This window comes from Ambystoma mexicanum, chromosome 4q (genome assembly GCF_040938575.1).
Source record: "Ambystoma mexicanum isolate Mex_15411 chromosome 4q, UKY_AmexF1_1, whole genome shotgun sequence".
Lineage (NCBI taxonomy): Eukaryota > Metazoa > Chordata > Amphibia > Caudata > Ambystomatidae > Ambystoma > Ambystoma mexicanum.
Window position 1 is genome coordinate 429,364,495 of NC_090928.1, and position 23,602 is coordinate 429,388,096.

The 23,602-nt window shown below is 48.5% G+C and overlaps 1 protein-coding gene across 1 annotated transcript in view; it reads right to left on the reverse strand.

Moving 5' to 3' along the window:
• The window catches only part of KIF26B (kinesin family member 26B), an 876,378-nt gene that overhangs the window by 57,363 nt on the left and 795,413 nt on the right, over positions 1 to 23,602 (reverse strand). The window contains exon 11 of the mRNA XM_069608003.1: positions 6,446 to 6,608. Within this exon, the coding sequence (XP_069464104.1) occupies positions 6,446 to 6,608 (163 nt within the window). The remainder of the gene's footprint in view (positions 1 to 6,445; positions 6,609 to 23,602) is intronic.

Here is a 23,602-nt window from a genome sequence, read left to right on the forward strand (position 1 = left end):
AGGCATATATTTTGCCTCATAGAATGGATGGTAATGTAATGTCATATGTTTTTTGTATAGCGCCTGTTACCATTGGTATGGCATCAAAGCGCTGTTGGTGAACGTTCTCAGGGGACCAAAGTCCGTGGTATAGGAGATTCGTCAGAAGAGTTTAGAAGGCGTTTGTGCATTGTAGGGGTGGCCAAGTCCCTGCTAGCGACCCATATCAGGCTGGCTTGTGGATGGGTGCTGTGAGGTTGCCTTGTGACATTGTGCATATAAGTAGTTATTAGAACTACTATTATCATAATTATGACTATAGTATATTGTGTTATTTTTATGAATCTAAGTATTATAAATATTAATGTGTCCAACCATACATTCGGGAAGAGTCTCAGTAGTGAGAAGTAATCAAGGGCCACCATTCTGAGCTGAATGTCAGCTGAGAGTCCGGAGAGACTGGCATGTCCCTTGTCTAGGTGACGAAGGGCTTTTGCTTGTTGAAGATTATTGTTTTTTTGCCAACCCCGTCGGCTTCACAATTGGCACATGCCTATTAATGCAACATGACGCGAAATCTCTGAGAAATCTCTCAGCAAACGCCATCTTCTCATGAAAACCAAGTTGCTTATAATTCTTCAAACCGTGCTGCACGCTCTTGTACTATCATACATAGGCGTGGCAATGCCAATAGCGCATGGCAATGCCAAATCTTCCCATGCACCCATCTAAGCAGTGCCCCACACTGCGGCACGACTAGTTTCAGGTAAAAAAAGAAAATTGGAGCACATCACTTCCAACCTGGGGCTCCTACACTGGCTCCCCAAATTCCTGTGCCACTTCTAGGATTGGCTGCAACCCACACCCATCTGTTCCCCTTGCTCAAGCCCTGGACCTACATGGAAAACAGCATTGCTGCATTTGGCTGCCACTACTCATGGAACAGAAGCAGATTCTCCCTCCAATTCCCTGAGCAACGTAAACCATATCACCCCTCTGAATCCTGTGGTAAAGCAACTACACTGAGTAGCGGCAATGGTAAATGATTTTGGTGGTAAATCGTAAGATTTTGTCATTTACCGACAATCTCGTAATGAGGCCCAATGGTCTCTATATGTAAAATGTTCATAGCCATACCACATAATGCCTTTTTATAAGGACATCAGTTTCCATGGTCACGGTCCGTTTATGCTCTACTCAAAAAAAAGTATGCCTCCATGACTGTAGTAAGGGATGTACATGAGTCGATATGACCCAACAGTAAGTTATGATACCAGTGCACTTCACACAAGGGCATCAGCATCGAAGAGATGCCTTTCTGCCACTTCAACAGGGAGTGATGGCAGAAAATAGGGAATGCCTTTACACCTCAGAATAAATCCAAGATCAATGGAGCAATCACCCCTTCTCTGAAGTGGATGCTTCTTTCACAGCTTAGCTTTTGGTACTACATAAAGCCCTCACCCTAGGCACTTCTCTGCCAGCTTCAATGTGGAGTCTAGGAAGCCACCAACCCATTACAGTAACCCACAAACTGCTAGGAATCTAAGGAGCCAGTATGCCATAACAGTGACCCACAACCTGCTAGGAATCTAAGGAGCCACTGTGCCATCAGAGTGACCCACAAACTGCTAGGAATCTAAGGAGCCACCATGCCATCAGAGTGACCCACAAACTGCTAGGAATCTAAGGAGCCACCGTGCCATCAGAGTGACCCCCAAATTGCTAAGAATCTTCACTGTGCCATCACAGTGACCCACAAACTGCTAGGAATCTAAGGAGCCAGCATGCCATCACAGTGACCCACAAACTGCTAGGGATCTAAGGAGCCAGCATGCCATCACAGTGACCCACAAACTGCTAGGAATCTAAGGAGCCACCGTGCCATAAGATTGACCCCCCAAACTGCTAAAAATCTACACTCTGCCATCAGAGTGACCCACAAACTGCTAGGAATCTAAGGAGCCACTGTGCAATCAGAGTAGTCCACAAACTGCTAGGAATCTAAGGAGCCACTGTATCATCAAGGAACCACTGTGCCATCACAGTAACCCACAAACTGCTAGGAATCTAAGGAGCCAGCATGCCATAACAGTGACCCACAAACTGCTAGGAATCTAAGGAGCCACTGTGCCATCAGAGTGACCCCCAAATTGCTAAGAATCTACACTGTGCCATCACAGTGACCCACAAACTGCTAGGAATCTAAGGAGCCAGCATGCCATCACAGTGACCCACAAACTGCTAGGAATCTAAGGAGCCAGGATGCCATCACAGTGACCCACAAACTGCTAGGAATCTAAGGAACCACTGTGCCATAAGAGTGACCCCCAAACTGCTAAGAATCTACACTCTGTCATCAGAGTGACCCACAAACTGCTAGGAATCTAAGGAGCCACTTTGCAATCAGAGTAGTCCACAAACTGCTCGGAATCTAAGGAGCCACTGTATCATCAAGGAACCACTGTGCCATCACAGTAACCCACAAACTGCTAGGAATCTAAGGAGCCAGCATGCCATAACAGTGACCCACAAACTGCTAGGAATCTAAGGAGCCACTGTGCCATCAGAGTGACCCCCAAATTGCTAAGAATCTACACTGTGCCATCACAGTGACCCACAAACTGCTAGGAATCTAAGGAGCCAGCATGCCATCACAGTGACCCACAAACTGCTAGGAATCTAAGGAGCCAGGATGCCATCACAGTGACCCACAAACTGCTAGGAATCTAAGGAACCACCATGCCATAAGAGTGACCCCCAAACTGCTAAGAATCTACACTGTGTCATCAGAGTGACCCACAAACTGCTAGGAATCTAAGGAGCCACTGTGCAATCAGAGTAGCCCACAAACTGCTAGGAATCTAAGGAGCCACTGTATCATCAAGGAACCACCGTGCCATCACAGTAACCCACAGACTGCTACGAATCTAAGGTGCCACTGTGCAATCACAGTAACCCACAAACTGCTAGGAGTCTAGGGAGGCACTGTGTCATCACAGTAATCCATAAACTGCTAGGAATCTAAGGAGCCACTGTGCCATCACAGTGACCCACAAACGGCTAGGAATCTAAGGAGCTAACGTGCCATCCCAGTGACCCACAAACTTCTAGGAATCTATGGAGCCACTGTGCCATCCAGGAGCCACTGTGCCATGACAGTAGTCCACAAACTGCTAGGAATCTAAGGAGCCACCGTGCCATCACAGTAACCCACAAACTGCTTGGAATCTAAGGCTCCACTGTGCCATCAATGAGTCACTGTGCCATCACAGTAACCCACAAACTGCTAGGAATCTAAGGAGCCACTGTGCCATCACAGTAACCCACAAACTGCTTGGAATCTAAGGCTCCACTGTGCCATCAATGAGTCACTGTGCCATCACAGTAACCCACAAACTGCTAGGAATCTAAGGAGCCACTGTGCCATCACAGTGACCCACAAACTGCTAGGAATCTAAGGCGTCACAGTGCCATCACAGTGTCCCACAAACTACTAGGAGTCTAGGGAGGCACTTTGTCATCACAGTGACCTGCAAACTACTAGGTAACCCACAAACTGCCAGGAATCTAAGGAGGCGCTGTGCCATCACAGTAACCCACAAACTGCTAGGAATCTAAAGAGCCCGCATGTGATCAGAGTAACCCAAAAACTGCTAGGAATCTAAGGAACCAGCATGCGATCACAGTAACCCAGATACTGCTAGGAATCTAAGGAGCCACTGTGCCATCACAGTAACCCAGAAACTGCTAGGAGTCTAAGGAGTCACTGTGCCATCACAATGACTCACAACTGGCTAGGACTCTAAGGAACCAATGTGCCATCACAGTGACCCACAAAATGCTAGGAGTCCAAGTAGTCACTGTGCCATCAGAGTGGCCCACAAACTGCTAGGATTCCAAGGAGTCATTGTGCCATCACAGTGGCCCACAAACTGCTAGAAGTCTGAGGAGTCACTGTGCCATCACAGTAACCGGCAAACAGCAACTAGTCCACATAAAGCAATGGATATCAATCACTGTGAAATATAATGAAGAGAGACGAGTAGGAACGGACCAGGGAAGGGAACATTTCTCTCTGGCCCATTCCAGGAAATGAACCAAACTAAAAGAGCGCATCCTCTAGTGCCCCTTCCACAATATCAAAGCAGGAAAGGGCCCAGCAGACAGCTCTGCCGTGCGTGCACACAGCAAACTTTCCAAAGATACAATGAGCTGAAGAGTGTGTGGGTTCTAGACAGGCGATGTGCATCACCGAACCTCCAGGGGAAAGGAAAGTTGCACATTATTGCACATTGTGTACCCCTTAACTGCTGAGCTATCAGGCATTCCTATGCAAAAAGGACAAACATGTTCGCCCTCAGCACTTCCGGACCTCATTATTTTATCCGTGCTGTATGTGAAGCAAGTACAAATAGCATTAATGGATAGAGTCATGTGCACATGTGGATGCATGTCAACCAAGGTAAACCAATGAGGAGGGGGCCCACTGGCCCTTTGCTGGATGGCAAACACTTTCACCAAAAGCAGATTTTCATGATCCGTGTTAGCTGCACACAGAGAGGACCTTGATGTGGTGTTGCTACAAAAGGCCTGACCATGAGCCAATTAACTTGGCCGTCCACAGCGGAACGGCCGGGACGCGTAACTCGCAGGATGGGATGCCATAGGAAGGCCCTCACAGTAGGGTCTCTGCAGTGGGAGGGGTATGCGTGGTATAACTCGGGCATAGAGAAGAGGCAACACACTGAATGCACAGTACCCTCGCCCAGAAGACCCCCTCTCTGGGCTCATTGACTCAGCCCGCTATAATTCTGGCGAAGGTCCAGAAGCGCAGCAAGAGACATGCAGCTGTGGTGAGACATGTTGAAGACTATCGCATACAGAGCCTGGCATGAAGCCCTTGGCTGTGTTATGTCAAGAGACACCCTGGTGCTGCCAACAGGGGCTGGACCGGCCAACTCACCAAATAGCTGAATGAAGTCAGGTTTAGTAATACCAACAGAACTCTTAAATATTCTCTTTGAAGGGTATTCCAGATACATTTTTCCCATCTCCGCTCATTGTTTACATCCTGTAAGCCTGACAGGTGTCTAACACTCCGTGTGTCAGCAGGAACATTCCGATTGGGCCTTTGGGTTTCCTGTTTCGGAAACTGGGAACGACTTCACTTACCGCCAGAAACAAGGCCATTTTTGTGAGTAAAACAAGCAGATGTACTGCCCCAAGAAAGTAGCGACTTTCAAAACGATTCACAGGGAAAAATGACGCTCAACATTCAAACCGCTTCCTACAGCTGCCGATAAAAAGACAAGCAGTTGAGATTTCAATCACACATGTTCTCATGGGGGCGGATGCGGAACACCCCGAAAAGTAAGTCTGTAGTACCTGGAAGGCAACGTGCAGCCAAAAGAGCAGTCTAGTTTCGTGCATGGGAGAATTCCCGCCCTGGCCAATGGGGGCATTCACCGTGAGACATGTGACAAGAAACGAGAGCGAGCGTGTCTTGCCTGCTCAGTACCCATTGGCTACCAAGTACATTTCGCTCTCTCTCGATAACAATCCTTCATCTCCAGCTCCTTCCCCCCACTTCATGGCTGTGTGGCCCACATGAGGATGACACCGGCACTTGAAATAATGATGGCACCAGCCACGGGTGCAGAATTGACGTACACAAGCAAGCTATGCTATTTTATCCGTCTTTTATACTGCACACATTACACCACTGTAGTGCTTTTAAAGCACAGGGCCTTGCCGTGTGGAGGTGAACACCGACCCTGCCCAGGGATGCATCCAGGCCCTGGACGGTGGGGGGCAAAAGGAGTCCCAGCCAAAGAGAGAGAGAACGGTGGAGAGTGGACAAATCAGGGAGACAGAAAGCACAAACTTAACTCACAAGATAGAGGGACCTCGAATGTGTTGTGAAACTTTCCACCACTTCTCCAACCTCATGCATTGATGGACATGACATCAGGAGCCACCCTCCTCCCCGCCAGACCTGCACCCATGGGCGTCATTTTAGAGGGGGAGAGGGGTGTTTGTTCCCCCCAACTTTCACGGCACACCATTTTGTCCCCATTCATTTGGCTGGGGCGCCTTTTCTTCAGATGCCCCCCCTCCCCCCCCAACATTTTCAGCAAAGTTACTCCACTGCCTGCACGCCACACACACACACAAACCCCCTGTGGACACTGACCACTCCACTGTGGGACCAGAGCCACCACCTACCTCAGCCCTTCCACTCAAACTACTCAGCAAGATGACCTACTCGAACTCACTACATGATGGTAGTGACTAGCATCTGATCTCGAGAAGGACGGCTTACACGGAGAGCTGCCACTGCAGAGGCCTGCACAGGCTGGAAGAACCAGGTGCATGCGTGTTTGCCTAGGTGCCAGGGCCTCCTGCCGTGGCGATGCCCCGGTCCCTTGCTCCCCAGCCCCCCTCCCCCCCCTCATCCCCTTACCTTTGTCTTCTTCTTCTTCATCCTCAGGACGCGGGAGGCGATCTGGACGGTGGACAGCGTCTCGGCATAGGCGCCCGCCTCTGCCGAGATGTGTGCGAGCATGCTGGTGCGGCAGTTCATGTTCCCCAGGGACTCGCGCAGCAGCATGGTGAGCTTGCTGTCCCTGCAAAGCAAAATGAATTAGAGCTGCATTAGCGGGCCATGTTTCACTTCGCCTGTCATGATGGGACCTGGGCTCGCGCGGGCTTTTCTTTCTGTAATGGAATACCAATGGCCGCCATGCTGCAGGCCCGCATTGTGTTGTGTCTGCAGACGAGCGAGCGGGGAGATAGCGACCCTATCTTCAAAAGGAAACCCTGTTTGCAATTCACCGCCAGTGCTCCTTCTAAAGGGCACCAGCCGGGCCGAAGAGCCCGGCCGCCCACGGCAAATGCACAGGGCTGATCCTGGCATGTGTAATGGTAAGCAGGCCTGACAGCGCCCATGATGCTAGGGGCATTCTAAATGCCGCACCTTCACTTAGCAGCCCCAAATAGGCCACCACTGGCACCAAGCTCTCGTTAATGCGTGCTGTTCTCAGTGGACATGTTCCAGGGTGCAGCACCTTGCTGTCGGAAGGTCTTGGGTGACATAGAAAGTGGGTTCTGCTGGTGGCGTTGGATAATTGGTCGGAAGGTTAGCTACTAGAAGAGGGATGAGGCGGGGGGGGGGGTGCCACCACTGGCACCAAGCTCTCGTTAATGCGTGCTGCTCTCAGTGGACATGTTCCAGGGTGCAGCACCTTGCAGTCGGAAGGTCTTGGGTGACAAAGAAAGTGGGTTCTGCTGGTGGCGTTGGATAATTGGTCGGAAGGTTAGCTACTAGAAGAGGGATGGGGCGGGGGGGGGGGGGGGGTGCACATAAAGCTCAGGCGAGGTGACTCCTACCAAGTGCTGATGAGATTCAAACCCACCCTCGAGTTAACACAATTGCACATGTGCAATAGGACCAGGTCTATGCATGCCACGGAAGAGCACACCAAGGTCACTTTGGAACATTCAGAACATGCAACCCTCTGGTGTGCAGTGTTCATGCAGATCCACACACGCACACACACAGACACACGGCTTCCTTCTCTTTTCTAGGGGATTCTCATGCCTCTTTCCGCTACAACACTGGCGCCAACTTTAACATTGCTGGGTGACTGGCATATAATACAAGGTGGGGTGTCTCAGGCCATCCTTTCCCTCTCCCTGGCACTTCCCCCTCCCCCCTTGAACTTTGCGCTATCGAACTTGCACGATCTAAATGGCACAAGGCCTGAAACCTTGGGCAGAGGGCCACATATGTTACTTGTAGTGGAATGCAGTGCGCCGCTCTAGGCAGCTTGCCATTGCACAGCCCCTTCTCAGCAGCCCCCCTCCCTACCCCCCCCCCCCCCGTGTTGCTTGCTCCTTTTTGAAGCCACTTGCGTGTGCAAGAAGTGTTTGTCCAGGTGTCTCGCGAACTAGAAGATGAGTGTGAATCCACGACCCCAAAGCAAAATCATTAAGACATCTAGACTTCCAGAAAGGCTATGGCCTATCTTCCCAAAGATGAACCGATTGTGGATGTGGGCGTGTGGCAGGAAAGTGATGAATACACTTTACATGTTTCAAGTGAATGGAAAGGGCTCGGCCAACGTTGCTCTTGCCTTTGGTCATGTGGCAGTGCCTTTTGATAACCCGATACATGTTTTCTTTCAAAGTGCACCCAAATTCATTTCTGGACATGGTGCCCCCTAGCATGAAAGAACAGGCTCATATCTGGCAGGCTGAAAGCAAATTCAGGGGGACTGGAGAGAAGATCCGAACTCCCCTGAAATAACCAGCATAGCAGGGAGCAGGCAAGAAGATGCTTGCGAAGAGGGAACGTGCGCGCTATCCAAAACCCCAACAGGCTCTCTGAGAAATCATTAGCAATCAATGAAGCCTGAGAGCAACAAGTTCCCAATATGGCGCCCGACGAGGAGGAAGAAGAGGGGGGGGGGGAGTGAAGCCAGTATCAGGAAGAGTAGAAAGGGCAAGATAAGAGAAGGAGGTGAAAAGGTGAGCGGGCAATGCAGAGCAGAGAAGAAAACAGGAAAGAAGGAGAGAAGAGGATAGGAAGGGAGAAGAGAGGAGGAGAGCGTTGAGGAGAAGGAAGAGGAGAGAAGGACACAGGGAAAAGGAGAGAAGAGGAGCAGGGTGATTAGGATAGGAAGGGAGAAGAGAGGAGGAGAGAGGTGAGGAGGAGAAGGAAGAGGAGAGAAGAACACAGGGGAAAAAGGAGTGACTAAGAGCAGAGCGATGAAGGGAGGATAGGAAGGGAGAAGAAAGGAGGAGACAGGTGAGGAGGAGAAGGAAGAGGAGAGAAGAACACGGGGAAAAAGGAGAGAAGAGGAGCAGGGCGATAAGGAGAGGATAGGAAGGGAGAAGAGAGGAGGAGAGAGGTGAGGAGGGGAAGGAAGAGGAAAGAAGAAAACAGGGAAAAAAGGAGAGAAAAGGAGCAGGGCAATGAGGAGAGGATAGGAAGGGAGAAGAAAGGAGGAGCGGGTGAGAAGGAGAAGGAAGAGGAGAAAAGAACACAGGGGGAAAAGGAGAGAAGAGGAGCAGGGCGATGAGGAGAGGATAGGAAGGGAGAAGAGAGGAGGAGAGAGGTGAGGAGGTGAAGGAAGAGGAGAGAAGGCCACAGGGGAAAAGGAGAGAAGAGGAGCAGGGCAATGAGGAGAGGAGAGGAAGGGAGAAGAGAGGAGGAGAGAGGTGAGGAGAAGAAGGAAGAGGAGAGAAGGACACAGGGAAAAAAGGAGAGAAGAGGAGCAGGGTGATGAGGAGAGGAGAGGAAGGGAGGAGGAGAGAGGTGAGGAGGTGAAGGAAGAGGAGAGAAGGACACAGGGAAAAGGGAGAGAAGAGGAGCAGGGCGATGAGGAGAGGATAGAAAGGGAGAAGAGAGGAGGAGAGAGGAGAGATGTGAGGAGGTGAAGGAAGGGGAGAGAAGGACACAGGGGAAAAAAGTAGAGAAGACGAGCAGGGCGATGAGGAGAGGAAAGGGCAAAAAAGGAGGAAAGAGAGGCGAGGAGGGGGAAGGATGGGAGTGGAGCAATGCATAATAAACACATTCATTTGCAATGTCCAAGAGTCGAGCAATGTTGGGTGGGACCACGAAAGGGGCGTTTGATGCTGTACGGCCTCGGAATTTCTCTTGAGGGAATCTCAGGGTAGAGCCATCACGCAGGAGGGGCTAGGCTAAGGCGCCACCCTGATTGGAAACGGCATTAACGCAGAGCACGCATGATGGCGGACAGATTTGGGAGGCGTTAAATGCCACGGGCCACTTCTTGAACTTGCACCTCTGGCTTGTGTGCCTGATTTTAAGCTCCCTGCACACTTTCTATTACAAAACAAGCAGCCGCTGTCAGTGTGATCTCTGTTGCTGTAGCCTTCATTGTGCCAATGCTGACTCTGCACCCGCATGCTGGCAAAGGGGCGCACACGCGTTTGCCAGGAAGGGCCCCCCCTGCAAAGGAGGCAGTCTCTTCAGTGCCTTTGCTTGGTTCCATTACAGAAGAAGGCACACATTACATAGGACTTATCACATGCACAGCGGCTGTGGGGTGCAGAATGCTTAGCATGCCCTTTCTGATGACTGAATGTGGGAGGGACACAGAAGGTCTCTTCAATTTCCTTGTGGGGCTGGGGTAACCCATTTATGATGCACTTACAAATGGCAACCTCCTGTCCTACAGGACAGCTTTTAGTCTGGGCTGTTATATGTCGCTTGCAACCCCTACAAGCCTTCACTATTGCATTGGAGTGCAGAGCGAGACAAATGGCATCTGCGGTGGAACACACAGTTTATAGGTGTTATTTGCCCACCCACTGACTGCTAATCCCTATGGCCATTCCCACCCACTTCCTTCCCCCCCTGCTCAAAGCACCTTCTCATGGGAACTCTTTGAGCTCACTTTACTCAAGCCTTCCCATCAAACTTTGAACTTGACATGACTGCCAGTGTTTTTTCAAAGCAGTCTTCTGAGAGTTATTGACGTAATTTGAGCTCCAAACCTGCTACTGGTGTAATAAAAATGTCTTAACCAGATCCGTCTTCAGCCACTCGATTTATAAGTGGTATGCGTGTCCATCACTGAAGTCCTCTTAAAAACAAGCATTGGCAAAGCCAACGGTTTTGGCTAGTGTATAAGTATTAGGCATTAGCCAGGCACTGACTGCTATCAGATGCGGAGGTACTCACACCATTTTCTACCTGTTGTCATGAATGGCTAGTTAGTACACTACGGCAGTGCCTGGCAAGTGCCTTCTCTATGCCTGCACAAAAGCCCAACCTGTTTGCATTGCCAATGCTTGTTTCCAAACTGCACCCGATCCGTGTCAGGTGGGCTGAGGGAGCCAAAGGGGTGGGGGCAGGTTGTCACTCCCCATTCTCCTGGCCCTGGCTTCCTTTCTCCGGTGGCATGCAGACCTGCCACCCCTGCAGGGTGCTTTCTGTGTTGTGATGTCCAGCCGCAAACCCTATGAGTAAGCGCTTGCAAAGTGCACTGCACGTTTTGAATCTTATTCTACAGCAAAGTGCCAGGCTGCACACCGCGCAAACCCTTTCCATGTTAACATGTGCAATCGGGCGTCCTGCGCCGGGCTTGTTGACACTATCCAGCGCAGAGCGATGCACAGGGAGGAGAAAGGGCCAATGTTAACATGTGCAATCGGGCGTCCTGCGCCGGGCTTGTTGACACTATCCAGCGCAGAGCGATGCACAGGGAGGAGAAAGGGCCAATCGGACGGGGCACACCATCCTTACCAACGGGGCCTGTTACTTGCCATTCTCCCACTGACCCATCGCAGGAGGTTCTGAGCCTAAGGTGCAGCGATGCAAGATCCCAGACCCAGAGAGCGGCACGAGATCCCGGGTGAATGTCTGGGTCGAGTAATTCACACGGCGAGCAAGTTAAGCAGAGAAATCAGCGAGCTCATGCGCCAATTACCAGGCTTTTCAGCTGCAACAAGTGGATAATACAGATTTGTCAAGGATCTGTATGTGCCAATGGAGCCGCTCTGCTCACTTTATTAGGCCGCCATTCATTATGTTTATCAACATCTTGCCGGCATTGTAAAGTCCTAAGGCTCCTTTGCGCTATCGGAAATGTCATTCCATTTTCCACTATTCGTTTATTTGCTCGGCGCCATTAATTAGACACATCGAGTAATGGGTGCTTTCCTTATCGCGCCGTCACTTGAACATTAGCAGCGTGTGGCAGCTTAATGGCGGCGAGGATGAGGAGGGCACTGTGAGGGGGAGAGGGCTGAAGAATGAGGGGGGATCAGTGTGCTCTCCGATTCCCCCCTCTGCCAATCTAAAAAGTACTACGCAGGGTATATTATGGTATGCCCTTGTGGTGCCAACGAACACACCAACCTATCACGCAAAGAGAAGGTATTACCCAAATTGTATATATATATATATATATATATATATATATATATATATATATATATATATATATATATATATGGGTGTTGGGGGGGTTTGGCGTTGGGTGGGGGGTTGTGGGGGGTTTCCCCCCACATATATGGTACAATTGACCTTCACAATTCGGTCAATTGTGAAAAGGTCAATTGTCATTCGAACAGTTGTAAAACGAACAATTCGTATACAACCAAAGAGAACACTAGATGTAAAACCAGGATAGCAGATGAAATGACATTTCTGTATCTTCTTCAAATGCGGGGAACTAAAAACAAGCATTGGAAGAAGTAGACATGTTTGGATTGAGTACAATGAAAATGTTCTCCGAGTTGGCAGAAGTTGATATCCCATGCCCAGGCATTCGTACCATTTGCCAGGCATTCCCATGACATGGTCAGGTGCGACCATCCTCTGATAAGATACGGTTATAGGTGAAAGGGTCGAATCAAAAGGACCGAAATACAATTGGTTCGAGTGAAAAGGACCTAAAACCCAAAAATCGAATGTACCTTTTTTGGGGGGGGGTCCCTGCCGAAACCGCAGTTTTTTGGCCAAAAACAACACATTTTATCTATACCAAGCAAAAACAATAAAAAATACATTTAAAAAAAAGCATTCGATTTTTTTGTTTTAGGTCCTTCTGACTCGAACCAATTGCATTTTGGTCCTTTTCATTCGACCCTTTGACTGGACACCATTGCAACCATCTGCTGAAGTGTTGGCATCAGACTGCTCAAGTACTGTATGACCCAGTTATTGGCAACGAATGGCTAAGGCACTCACATCATGGCAGGGTATTGCCATCATAATGGCCCAGGAGCTTGCACGGTTTAAAAGGCAGGGCCATCAGTTGCCCGGCTACTCGCATCATTTGCCAAGCATGACCATGTTCTGGAGAGATACTCCTGTTATAATGTATGCAAAGCACTGCCACCATTTGACTGATACCAGTTTCCAGCTAGTGTCATCATTTGCTTATGTGTACCATTTATTTATGCATTGGGCTTCATTACAAATGTGGTGGTTGTGACTGAATGCCATCTGTGAGGGTAAAATAGTCTGAGCTTTTGGGATTTTAAGAAATAAAATAATACATGTAATTCTGTTTCTGAAAGTGAGATTTGCTAATCAGACCCCACTTCCATAATGATCAGCACCAAACAGCATAACGCACTCATGGACCTTGCAGGGACAGTCTCCTGATCTACCTAGCAGCTGCCCATCAGTGATAGCAGGGCAGACTAAAAGGTTGCATGTGCATTGCTGAATACAGTTGCTGAGACTCAAACTTCCAACAGACAGAGGTGGCTTTTACACAGTATGCACCTCTGGATCAAAACATTATATTATGTACCTCAAAAGTCTGGTGGCAGTTGCTAAAAAACTAAAGATAAGCCATGTATAGTTTTGGGATGGTGGCTAAGGAGATTACACAACTATAGGGCCACAAGGATTTAATGGCATCGTATTGGCAACATGGTGGACAGTGACTCATTCATGAAAAGGTGTAGTGTGTATTAAGCATCTGCACTGGCTGCACCCTACCAAACATGTTGGTTCAGAGCCAGGAAGCCCTCTCTTTGATCCCGCTGAGAAAGGCCACCATCCTCCAGGGAACAGGTACACTTTCTGGCAAGTCCCCTGAAATATAGACCTTCAAAGATAGTTGTGTCATTACAATGGCCACCTCTTACCAGGTGCTGATTACTGTAGTTCCTTTGAAGTTGGCAGGCAGAGGAAGGGGTTGGCGTGAGCTCTAGTCCAGAGTGGTGTCTCACCATTTTCGATTTTGCTAGGTTTCCCCAATTTCCTGTGCCCCTCCTCACTTCCTGAAAGCATGGCACTCTGGATGTGAGATCAGATGGCAAAGGACACGTGTTACAGCAACCAGGGCTGGACTCTTAAAGGCAGGCTTGATGTATACCAATTTGCTGTAGCATTTTGTCTATATAAGGGCGGGGGACTGCTTTGGGAACATGCAATATTGATGCAAGTGGTAACACCACTTGGGCCATTACCGCCACTATAATTAGAGGTTGTACCGTCACTTACAGGCTGGCAGTTTCTCCCTTTATGAGGGCAATAGAGGAGAAAAGAAAGAAAGATGGAGAGAAAGAGAAAAGCTGATCTGATACAGGCTCTGGACCAAGGACTCCTGCCTCAGGGTGGCCTCCAGGGCTCTTGGGTAACACAGAGCGGGAGCCCTGGAGGCTTTGTGCGTGCATCTAATAAGAAATGGCCTCTGCCAAAGAGAATCAGCGTAAAATAATAGCAGCAGAGCATAAAAGTTTCACAGTGTCGTTTCTGCAACTCCACCAATGTATTAACAGTCAGAAAAAGAAGTGCTGTCCAATGAGTTGATGTGACCCGACCCTCAATACTTACTCTTCTCATAATGCCTCTGTGCAGCGCCCTCCACAAATACTCCTTGCACAGAGCCTCCCATGTTCCATCTACACAGCTTAGCCCTAACATGTGCCCTTCGCCAAAAACAATGAACACTCATGTGCATAGTATGACTGCTATTGCTACTGCAGCGAGTGGCCCTCATATTTACACTCCACGGTCCCTGTATATTCTCCCATTCCACAATGTCCCTCATGCTCCTGGTTCCCACAGTATCCAATTATGTCTTCTCTCTACAATGCCCTTGACAGTGCCCCTCCTGGCCCCATATTTACCCTATAGGCAGAGAGCCTCACTGTCCTTCGGTATACAATGGCCCTTACAGTTCCACTCCTCACACAGCACACACAGTACCCCTTTATTTACTCTGCTCCCAGTGTCATTTATGGTGAGTCTCCTCATAGCACCCCCATTCCATCCTCTTTGTAGACAATGCCTCATTTAGTCGCTCTATTGACAGTGATCACCACATACCTTCTGTAAACAGTTTGCCTTATATCCACTCCCCTGCAACGTGCTACCCACAGTTCCTCTCCTCACGGAGGCCTTTTGGTTCCCTCAGTGCAGTCCTCTGGCATTAACTCCCTCACAGAGATACTTGAGGTTCCACGTGCGTTTAGCATCCCCTGTGCTCCTGGCCAGAATGTTTTTCACTCTCTTTCTACCCAGACGTATCCTTACATTTAATTTTCCTTATAAAACTCACAAATACGTTCTTGTGGTTGCCCACACAGTTGAGTTGCCACGGTGAGTGAAAAAAGAGGATTTCGTTTTTGCGGGTCAGGGCCCCACTGATGTCCACGCAGAGGCAAGGGGATTGGTGGGTGAGTGGATTGACTTTATGCCGGGTGTCACCAGCCAAAAGCGGGTGATTTGACTGGTATCTATGGTGCAGAGGACGTCCTGCTCTGCACTGTCCCCAAGGATGCCAATCAGACAAACCGCGTTGGCGTGAACACACTGAATTCAGACTGTTGTTGCTGTTGCTGCCATCACCATGATAAATGTCCTTGCTGTAAAATGGAATGTTCCAGAACCAGAATAATGATCATGGCAGGGAGAGAAAGACTAAAAATATATAGTGAGTGTGGATGAAGCCTCAAAATCGGACATTGGGGGGTTGGCTTGTATCCAGACAAGCACAGAACCCTGAAAGGAACACTTTTTTCTAGATGTTTCCATGAAACATAACTTTAAAACGGGTCTAATTCGGGATGGGCAATGGCCTGCTGGCAAGTTGTGGCAAGTCAGAGATGTGCCTCGGCAGTGCTTTGGTGTATGGAACCCACACGCTGGTTCACAGTGCAGCAAACTGACGAGCACCACACATTAACCAGAGCTCTCAAGTTTCCAATGTCTGTGCATGAGAAGCCCAACTAGTACTGTTTGCTCATTTTGTGTTCTGGGATTTGAAGTTCTTTCTCTCCCATTTGAAATTTAGGGAAACTACAAGTCCCAGAGTTCCAAGCAAAAACAGGACTAGGTGGCCTTCTCACGCAGGGCCACATGAAACTTGAGAGCTCTGATTCGCTGTAACTCTCCTTCACACAGCACGTTCTGAATGTGCTAATGATGTGTTAGGCACTCCTAATCAATAAGCATAAGACTGGGACAAGCACAGATTTATTTTTAAATACCCAATATTCACGTTCATTTTTATAAATCTGTGTCTATGAGTTCGTCTGAACTGAAAGAGGTTAAAGGTGCTGGAATCGCCTTGTTAAAAAGGAAACTACAAAGAATGTCCATTAGCACCCAGGGCGCAGCGAGAAACTAATCGGTTTCCTTGGATCGCTGGTTGAACGTACCGATCCAAGCCCGCGGTCCATGGAACCTGATGGCTGCTTCGGTCACCCCGCACTGTCATCTTCCCCCCACCCTCCCTTTCCTTCAAAATGTCCTGTCCCTCCCACGCCCTGCCCCACTTCCTTAAAGGGATACTCTAGTAAAAAAATTTATTTCAAAAATAGATAGGCCACATTAAAAAAAAAATACTAGCATCCTCTGTTTTAAAACTTCCTATGTAAAATTTTGAGCTATTCAAGCTCAAAATTCGAAAAAGCAAGCACAGGGGGGCCGCCATTTTGTGAAATGGAGGCCCTCCTGTGCTGGCTTTTGCTTTTGCGGCACTAACAAAGTCTACCGCTGGGTGGCTTTCCCTTCATTAGTGCCGGGACTCGGAGGACGCGGACCGGAGACCAGAGCAGGAAAGCTGCAGCTGAATCTCGGTAAGTGCTATTTATTTTTTTTACAAAAAATAAGCACTAGCTGCAGTTTTTTTTCTAAGTTTTCCGGGCTGGAGGAGCCCGGAAAACTTAGAAATAAAACCGCAGCTTTAAAAACGTATTTATGTTTGCGGTCGCTTTTGAAGTGACCGCAAACATAAATACAACGTTATTGTGTTGGAAAACGCTGCGGTTTTTCGTTCCAAGTTTCTCAGGCTCCTCCGGCTCGGAGGAGCCTGAGAAACTTGGAACGAAAAACCGCAGCGTTTTCCAACACAACCGCGTGTGTTTCTGCCTGCTGTGGCTATCACTTTGGGTCTCCGGAGACCCAAAGTGAAAGCCACAGCAGGCAGAAACACACGCGGTTATGTTTACATGCCGCGTAGGAAATGCTACGTTGTCTGCCTGAATCTTCTTTTCCATTTGGGGCTCTCGGGCTCCCCGTGGGGAGCCCGAGAGCCCCAAATGGAAAAGCAGATTCAGGCAGACACAACGCGGTTGTTTTCTGCAATGCCGCGTTGTGTCTGCCTGAATCTGCTTTTCCATTTGGGGCTCTCGGGCTCCCCGTGGGGAGCCCGAGAGCCCCAAATGGGAAATGCTACGTTGTCTGCCTGAATCTTCTTTTCCATTTTCCATTTGGGGCTCTCGGGCTCCCCGTGGGGAGCCCGAGAGCCCCAAATGGAAAAGCAGATTCAGGCAGACACAACACGGTTGTTTTCTGCAATGCCGCGTTGTGTCTGCCTGAATCTGCTTTTCCATTTGGGGCTCTCGGGCTCCCCACGGGGAGCCCGAGAGCCCCAAATGGAAAAGCAGATTCAGGCAGACACAACACGGTTGTGTTGGAAAACGCTGCGGTTTTAAAACCGCAGCGTTTTCCAACACAATAACGTTGTATTTATGTTTGCGGTCGCTTCAAAAGCGACCGCAAACATAAATACAACGTTTTTAAAGCTGCGGTTTTATTTCTAAGTTTTCCGGTCTCCTCCAGCCCGGAAAACTTAGAAAAAAAAACGCAGCTAGTGCTTATTTTTTGTAAAAAAAATAAATAGCACCTACCGAGATTCAGCTGCAGCTTTTCTGCTCTGGTCTCCGGTCCGCGTCCTCCGAGTCCCGGCACTAATGAAGGGAAAGCCACCCAGCGGTAGACTTTGTTTACTACAGCTGGCTGGCTTTTCCTTCATTAGTGCCGCAAAAGCCAGCACAGGAGGGCCTCCATTTCACAAAATGGCGGCGCCCTTGTGCTTGCTTTTGAGCTTAAATATCTCAAAATTTTACATAGGAAGTTTTAAAACGGAGGATGCTAGTATTTTTTTTTTAATGTGGCCTATCTATTTTTGAAATAAAATGTTTTACTAGAGTATCCCTTTAATTGTTACTCCCGCCTTCCTGATCAATGGCGGCCATCTTAAGAAAGTATTTTATTTAATTGAATCAAAATACAATTCTATTATTACTCAGGGTTTTTCTCGATTGGAAACCCAGGGGGGGAGGTTCTAGCAATAACCACCCATTCAACAGGCGGGAACGTATGGTAACGGCACCAGGGACCCTAGTTAATTGCCCTCGCTAGGCTCATACCTTTAACTCGGACCCCCAGGCCGGCACGGTTAGTTATTGCTTAATTTAAAAAAAAATACACAGATCTATTTACGATAGCTTAATCCCTGATGAAGATAAGAAGATATTGGCTGGATTTACAAAAGCATTTTATAATAGTGCAATCTCTAAAAACGCTTTGTAAATGAGACCCATTGGGCTTCAAGATGCACTTGCTTTCGCGACTATTATTTTTTACCTCAAGTAGTTTAGTAGATTGAGGCACTCCCCCTACATTAGGGCACTCTGCGGAGAACATGACGCAAGAAGAGGTCCCAGAATAGCTGGCCACTCCCGCATTATGCACTCTCTCTCCAGACAGCAGTGTCTGTCACTCGAGTGTCTCCAGTGGACAGGCGATCCGACTCTACTCAGGGCGGCCGTAAAGAGGTCAAAGGGCTAACGAGGATGAAGGAGCGCGGAGAAAGGGAAAGGCAGCGCGACGAGACGCGAGGTCAGAGGTCAGGCAATCTTCAGGCAGGAGTGATAAAGGGATCCTTTGAAAGGCATTGCTGATGGAAAATACACATACAGGCGCCCAGGAGCTAATTAACTTTCTTATTATTGAGTAGATATAAACAGAACTGCGTGAAGTGCAGCAGTAAAACCACTGAGGCAGCCATATTAAACAGGCCTTTCTGAAGGCAATGGGAAGTAAGTTAACCACCAAATAAGCTGTGGTTTTTACTGGAACAATGCTGATAGCAAAAATAACGTTTACATAGATGGTCTGTGCTCCACTGTACGAATTTGTTTCCAATTATGTTGTGAAGTTGTCTGTGGATACAACAATTTTTTTTTCCCAGTCTAAATTCTGCCTACTTGTTTTGAGGTGAACGCCATTAAGAGCCCGATTCATGGAAATATTTGCGTGGAAAATCAGGGATTTGTATACCAATCTGCGCGCATATCCCTGTTCAGTGATTCATGGAACCGAATGCGCAGGATTTTTCCGGGGCTTCTGAGGATTCCGCACAGGCCCGGCACGTCTCTGTGAGTGCAGGAGCGCCTTGAGTGAGACAACATGCAGAGCGATGGCGAGGCCTGTGCAGGGCGGAGTAGGGGTGGAACTCAGAAAATGAGGAAGGACAAGGGAAAAAGTGGGCGTTACAAGGGACGGGCCACAGGCAGTCTATGGCATGCCCACAAATGCGCACAACAAAGCATATTCATGGGTGTGACCGTGCAATCTCTCACCTGCGAAATGCTCAAGCAAATCCCTCGATCTCTCTGCCACCCGAAGGCAGGCGTAAAGACACTTGCGCATAGGAATCGCAGTACAGAGCTGGGTTTATATGTCAGATTTAGGGGTGCGTCTATGCAGCCGGGGATCCAATTGGACTTAGAGGTGCACGTATGCAGTGTAGTGTGGTGCAGGAACGCTTTACGGGGGTTCGCATTTAGATTTTCCGAGTTTTACCCGAGTTAAGATAAATCGTATTCATGTTGTCGGGGTGGTGGTACCAGTTACGGGGGACCCCGCACAGGGGTCCCCGAGTTGCAGGCCTGCTTGCAGGGGGATCCCACGCACTATTTTAAAGGTGCGTGTATTTACGTCCGGGGGAGCATGCAAAGGTAGCTGATCTGGCTGTTTTTGCTTTGCGTGGGGGCGTGTAGGGGGTGTTCCAGCCGCGACTTGCGCATACGGTTACTTTGCACACAACATTCTATGATTACGCGGGGGCACGCATTTTTTATTCTTCGCGCCGTGTCGTTCAGGCTTTAGTGGGATAAATGCCCACTTTTCCATGAATCAACCGGTAAGTTGTTCTCACAGTTTTGCCTACAACTTTCTGGCTATTGGAGGTGCTTGGAAAGCTGCACGAGAAAGAATGGGATGCATGGGCTTCGGTGGGGAGTGGCCTTTCCTTCTTGCTGCACATGGGTACTGGGAGCACGGGGGCTCCTTTGCCCAGGCACCCGCCAGGAACATCAATCTGCACTCTGCAAGGTAACAATGTCAAAAGCCTTTTGATGAGATACAAAAGGCGGTGTTCTCACCTGATGATAATTCAATATCTATTTAGCAGTGTCTTTCAACAAATTCAATTTGACACAAAATGGCATCTCTATCAGAAAATTTGAGATGACGCCGAAATGCAGCTACTCTGTGCCGACCCTGGACTATTTGCATAATTAATTTTGCAACATTTTAGTTAATGTGTGTTTTTTAGTGTTTTTCATCATTGTAAGTATGTATATACAATGTAGCTTGCACTGCCTTGTGTCCTAGCATTTTGTGTAATACTGTTGGTATGCAAGCCTATTTTTGAACTGTGCTATAAACTTGTGTAAAAATGATGCACTATGATAAATTGAGACTCATGATAAAACCAATTAATCATTAAAAATGCTTGATTAAATCTAGCCACTAAGAGTGCACCTATTAATCTCAAATGTTCGGAATTAGAGGGCATTTTGTGTCAAATTGAATTTGTATGAAGAAACTTCTAAAAGGATATTGAATTAGCCCCTTGTTGGAACACCACCTTTTGTATATCAGTTACTCTCCCCAGTTTCCACCATTGTAGGGGATAACCCTTCTGTACCCCAAACGCCTTTTGATGGCGCTTCACTTCCCTAAAATATGCACTCTGCACCACCCCCTCCCACCCATAACTTGTCTCCCCTCATTCTGCATGAACCTTTGAGACAACACCGGAAAAAACTGAACCCTAGAACAATGGCACCCAAGTAATGAAAACTGGAAGAAAATTAGCTTTGTACTAGTGAGTATAAAGTGGAACATTACACAGTAGGCTAAGGGCCATCTCTCTACCAGTGAGTGGGCTGTGATACCAAGAGAGCTTGCAAGGGGGCGATTGTGAACCCCTCCTGCAAGAAAGTAGCAGGCCCGTAATAAGGCCTCCACCTCGCACCGAAGGTGCAATATAGAGTCTGGACCCGATTCCATGCTGCCCCATAGTCCCCGAATGCCACTTGCACCCAACATGGTATTCCCGATGCCCTTGCCTGACTTCAGCTCTGCCCTGGCGAGGAAGTGGGGTCCCCTGTATATGTCGGGTGGTCTAACAGAGAAGCGGCACATGTCCAGAGCCTATGGCTTTTGAAATGGGAGATGTTGGGTTGTCCTGAGTTGGGGAGCCACTACCAGCACACAGAAGGCTGCGACTCTGCAGAACATTAGGAGTAAAGATACCGCTGCAGCACCACTGCACTGTGGGGCTGCCTTTTGAAATCGCAGCCCATAAATGGCCCCTGTAATCAGTTTCTTCCCTCGTTGTCACTGCAAAATGACTGAGCTACACTGATCTACACTAAAGAAAATGCTCCCTCAACTCTAAACCATGTCAGTTTGATATTGCCTTCGGAGCACAAGCTAATATCAAGAGGCATCGATACAGGCCTGACAGGTGCTTTTTAAGCAGCTGTATTAAGGATATGCTGCTGCTATGAGAAAATGGCATACGGTGAGAGCAGAAAACATTTTGGAGGAAAATCTCTGTTTCTGTTTCATGGGAGGAGACTAGTCACAATGTATTCGTTAAAAGAATAGCACTGAGATCCTCCGAATGCTGTCAAGTTTTTATATGGTGCTTCATACCGCATTCCTCCCGCTTCTAAGCGCTGTAATAATTGGGGTCATTATTACCCATTTCAAGAGTACTCAGCTCTTCGTAGAATCGAAACTGAGACTGAATTTCACGAGTTATCAACTATCTAGGTATATATGTATAACTTGCCTTTTGAACATTTGAAGAGTTTGCGGGATAGTTACATTTAAGATAAAGTTGCACCGTGTTTCTTCTGTTATTGAGGTATTATAATGCACCGGGCACATTGCTAGCAAGCCCCTTCATAGAGCAGAGAGCAAGGGGCGAGGGGCAGCAGAAGAGGCGTCAAAGGAGAGGCAAGGGTGGTCTGAGCACAGGGGAGCAGACTTTTGAATTTTCCCATGGGGGGCGGGGGCTCTCGAAGGGGTAGGGGGCAATGGGGGTCCCCGTCGGCAAAAAGAAGTCCCATTGGAAGTATTGGAAGTATAGTGACTTTTGCGGACATCACCTTTCTAGGGGTTGGAGGGGGGGTGGCTGTAGCATCCACATACTCGGCGGCCCTGTCCAAGGAAATGTGGGGGTCTCAATCACAGCTATTCAAAAACTGCCCACCTGATTGCCTACCATACATTAACAATGATACATACACACATTCGCGATAGCATGTTTTTTTTTTTTTTAAAATATATTTTTATTTTGTTTTAAGTGAAAACAGTATAAACAAACTTGTAACATTATATACAATCAAACAATAAACACTTAACAAAACACAACACTACACTCCCCCCACCCCCCCCCAAGAGCTCATTCACAGGGTAGTTCCGTATCGACCTGGTGTGGCCGGGTGACTTCCTCCTCCGAGGCAGTAGGTTCTCCTCGAACCCCAAACAGACCAGTGACTAATGACCTCCAGGCTACTAGGTTGCCCACATCCTCCTCCCCGCATTTACTGCATGCCTCTTGCCAGACCATGGTTTCGGCTTCCGCCCATTTTTGGAGATCCCTCCACCACATCTCTATCCTAGGTTTGTAGCATTGCTTCCAGTTCATGGCTATCCTCCTCTTAGCGAGTATATACGCTAGGTCTCTCAGTTTCCCCAGATGTCTGGTGTTCTTCGGTCTGGGGAACCCCCCTAGAAGGCAAGCCCAGGTCGTGTCAATGCTTATCGGGACCCCTTTGTCAGCCAACTTCTGTGACACTTCTCTCCAGAAGACTTCGATTACTGGGCAGGACCAGAACATATGCGTCATGTCCGCATCCTCCTCGTTACATTTCGGGCATGCCTGCCTGCCCGAGTTCGCAAACTTAGCTATTCTCTTGGGGCTCATATACGCTCTGTGTGTGATATATAGTTGGATTTGCTGTAATCTAGCATTTCTGGACACTTTTTTATGATACCCCAGAGCCCGTTCCCACATCCCATCAGTCATCTGAACCCCCACCTCCATTTCCCATTCTAGTCTCAAGTCTGTCAAGTCCTTTCCCACTCGGGACATCACCACCTCATACAATCTGGAGATCTCGTGTCCGCCCTCCGATATGTCATATATTGTTTCAATCAGGGTGTCCGGATCCTCCGCTAACACCGTCTCAGGCCAAGATTTTCGGATAATCCGTACCAACCTGAGGTATGTAACGTATTGGCCCCCATGTAACCCAGCTTCTTTTTCTAGGTCTGCAAAATCCTTGATGGCCCCATCTTGCCATATATCTCCTAACGTGGCCAACCCAACCGGTTCCCAGTACATTCTGATCGTTTTTCTAAGTTGACCATCCCCCGCAGTCAAGGCAACCAGTGGCACCTGCGGCGAACACGGATCCGGGCTTTCCAGTAGCCGGCATGCTCTACGCCACATTTTCCACCCAAGTAACAGCATACCAGGGCGAAGATTTAAGTCTTGTCTAGGGACCCAGATTATCTCCTTCAAATAAAACG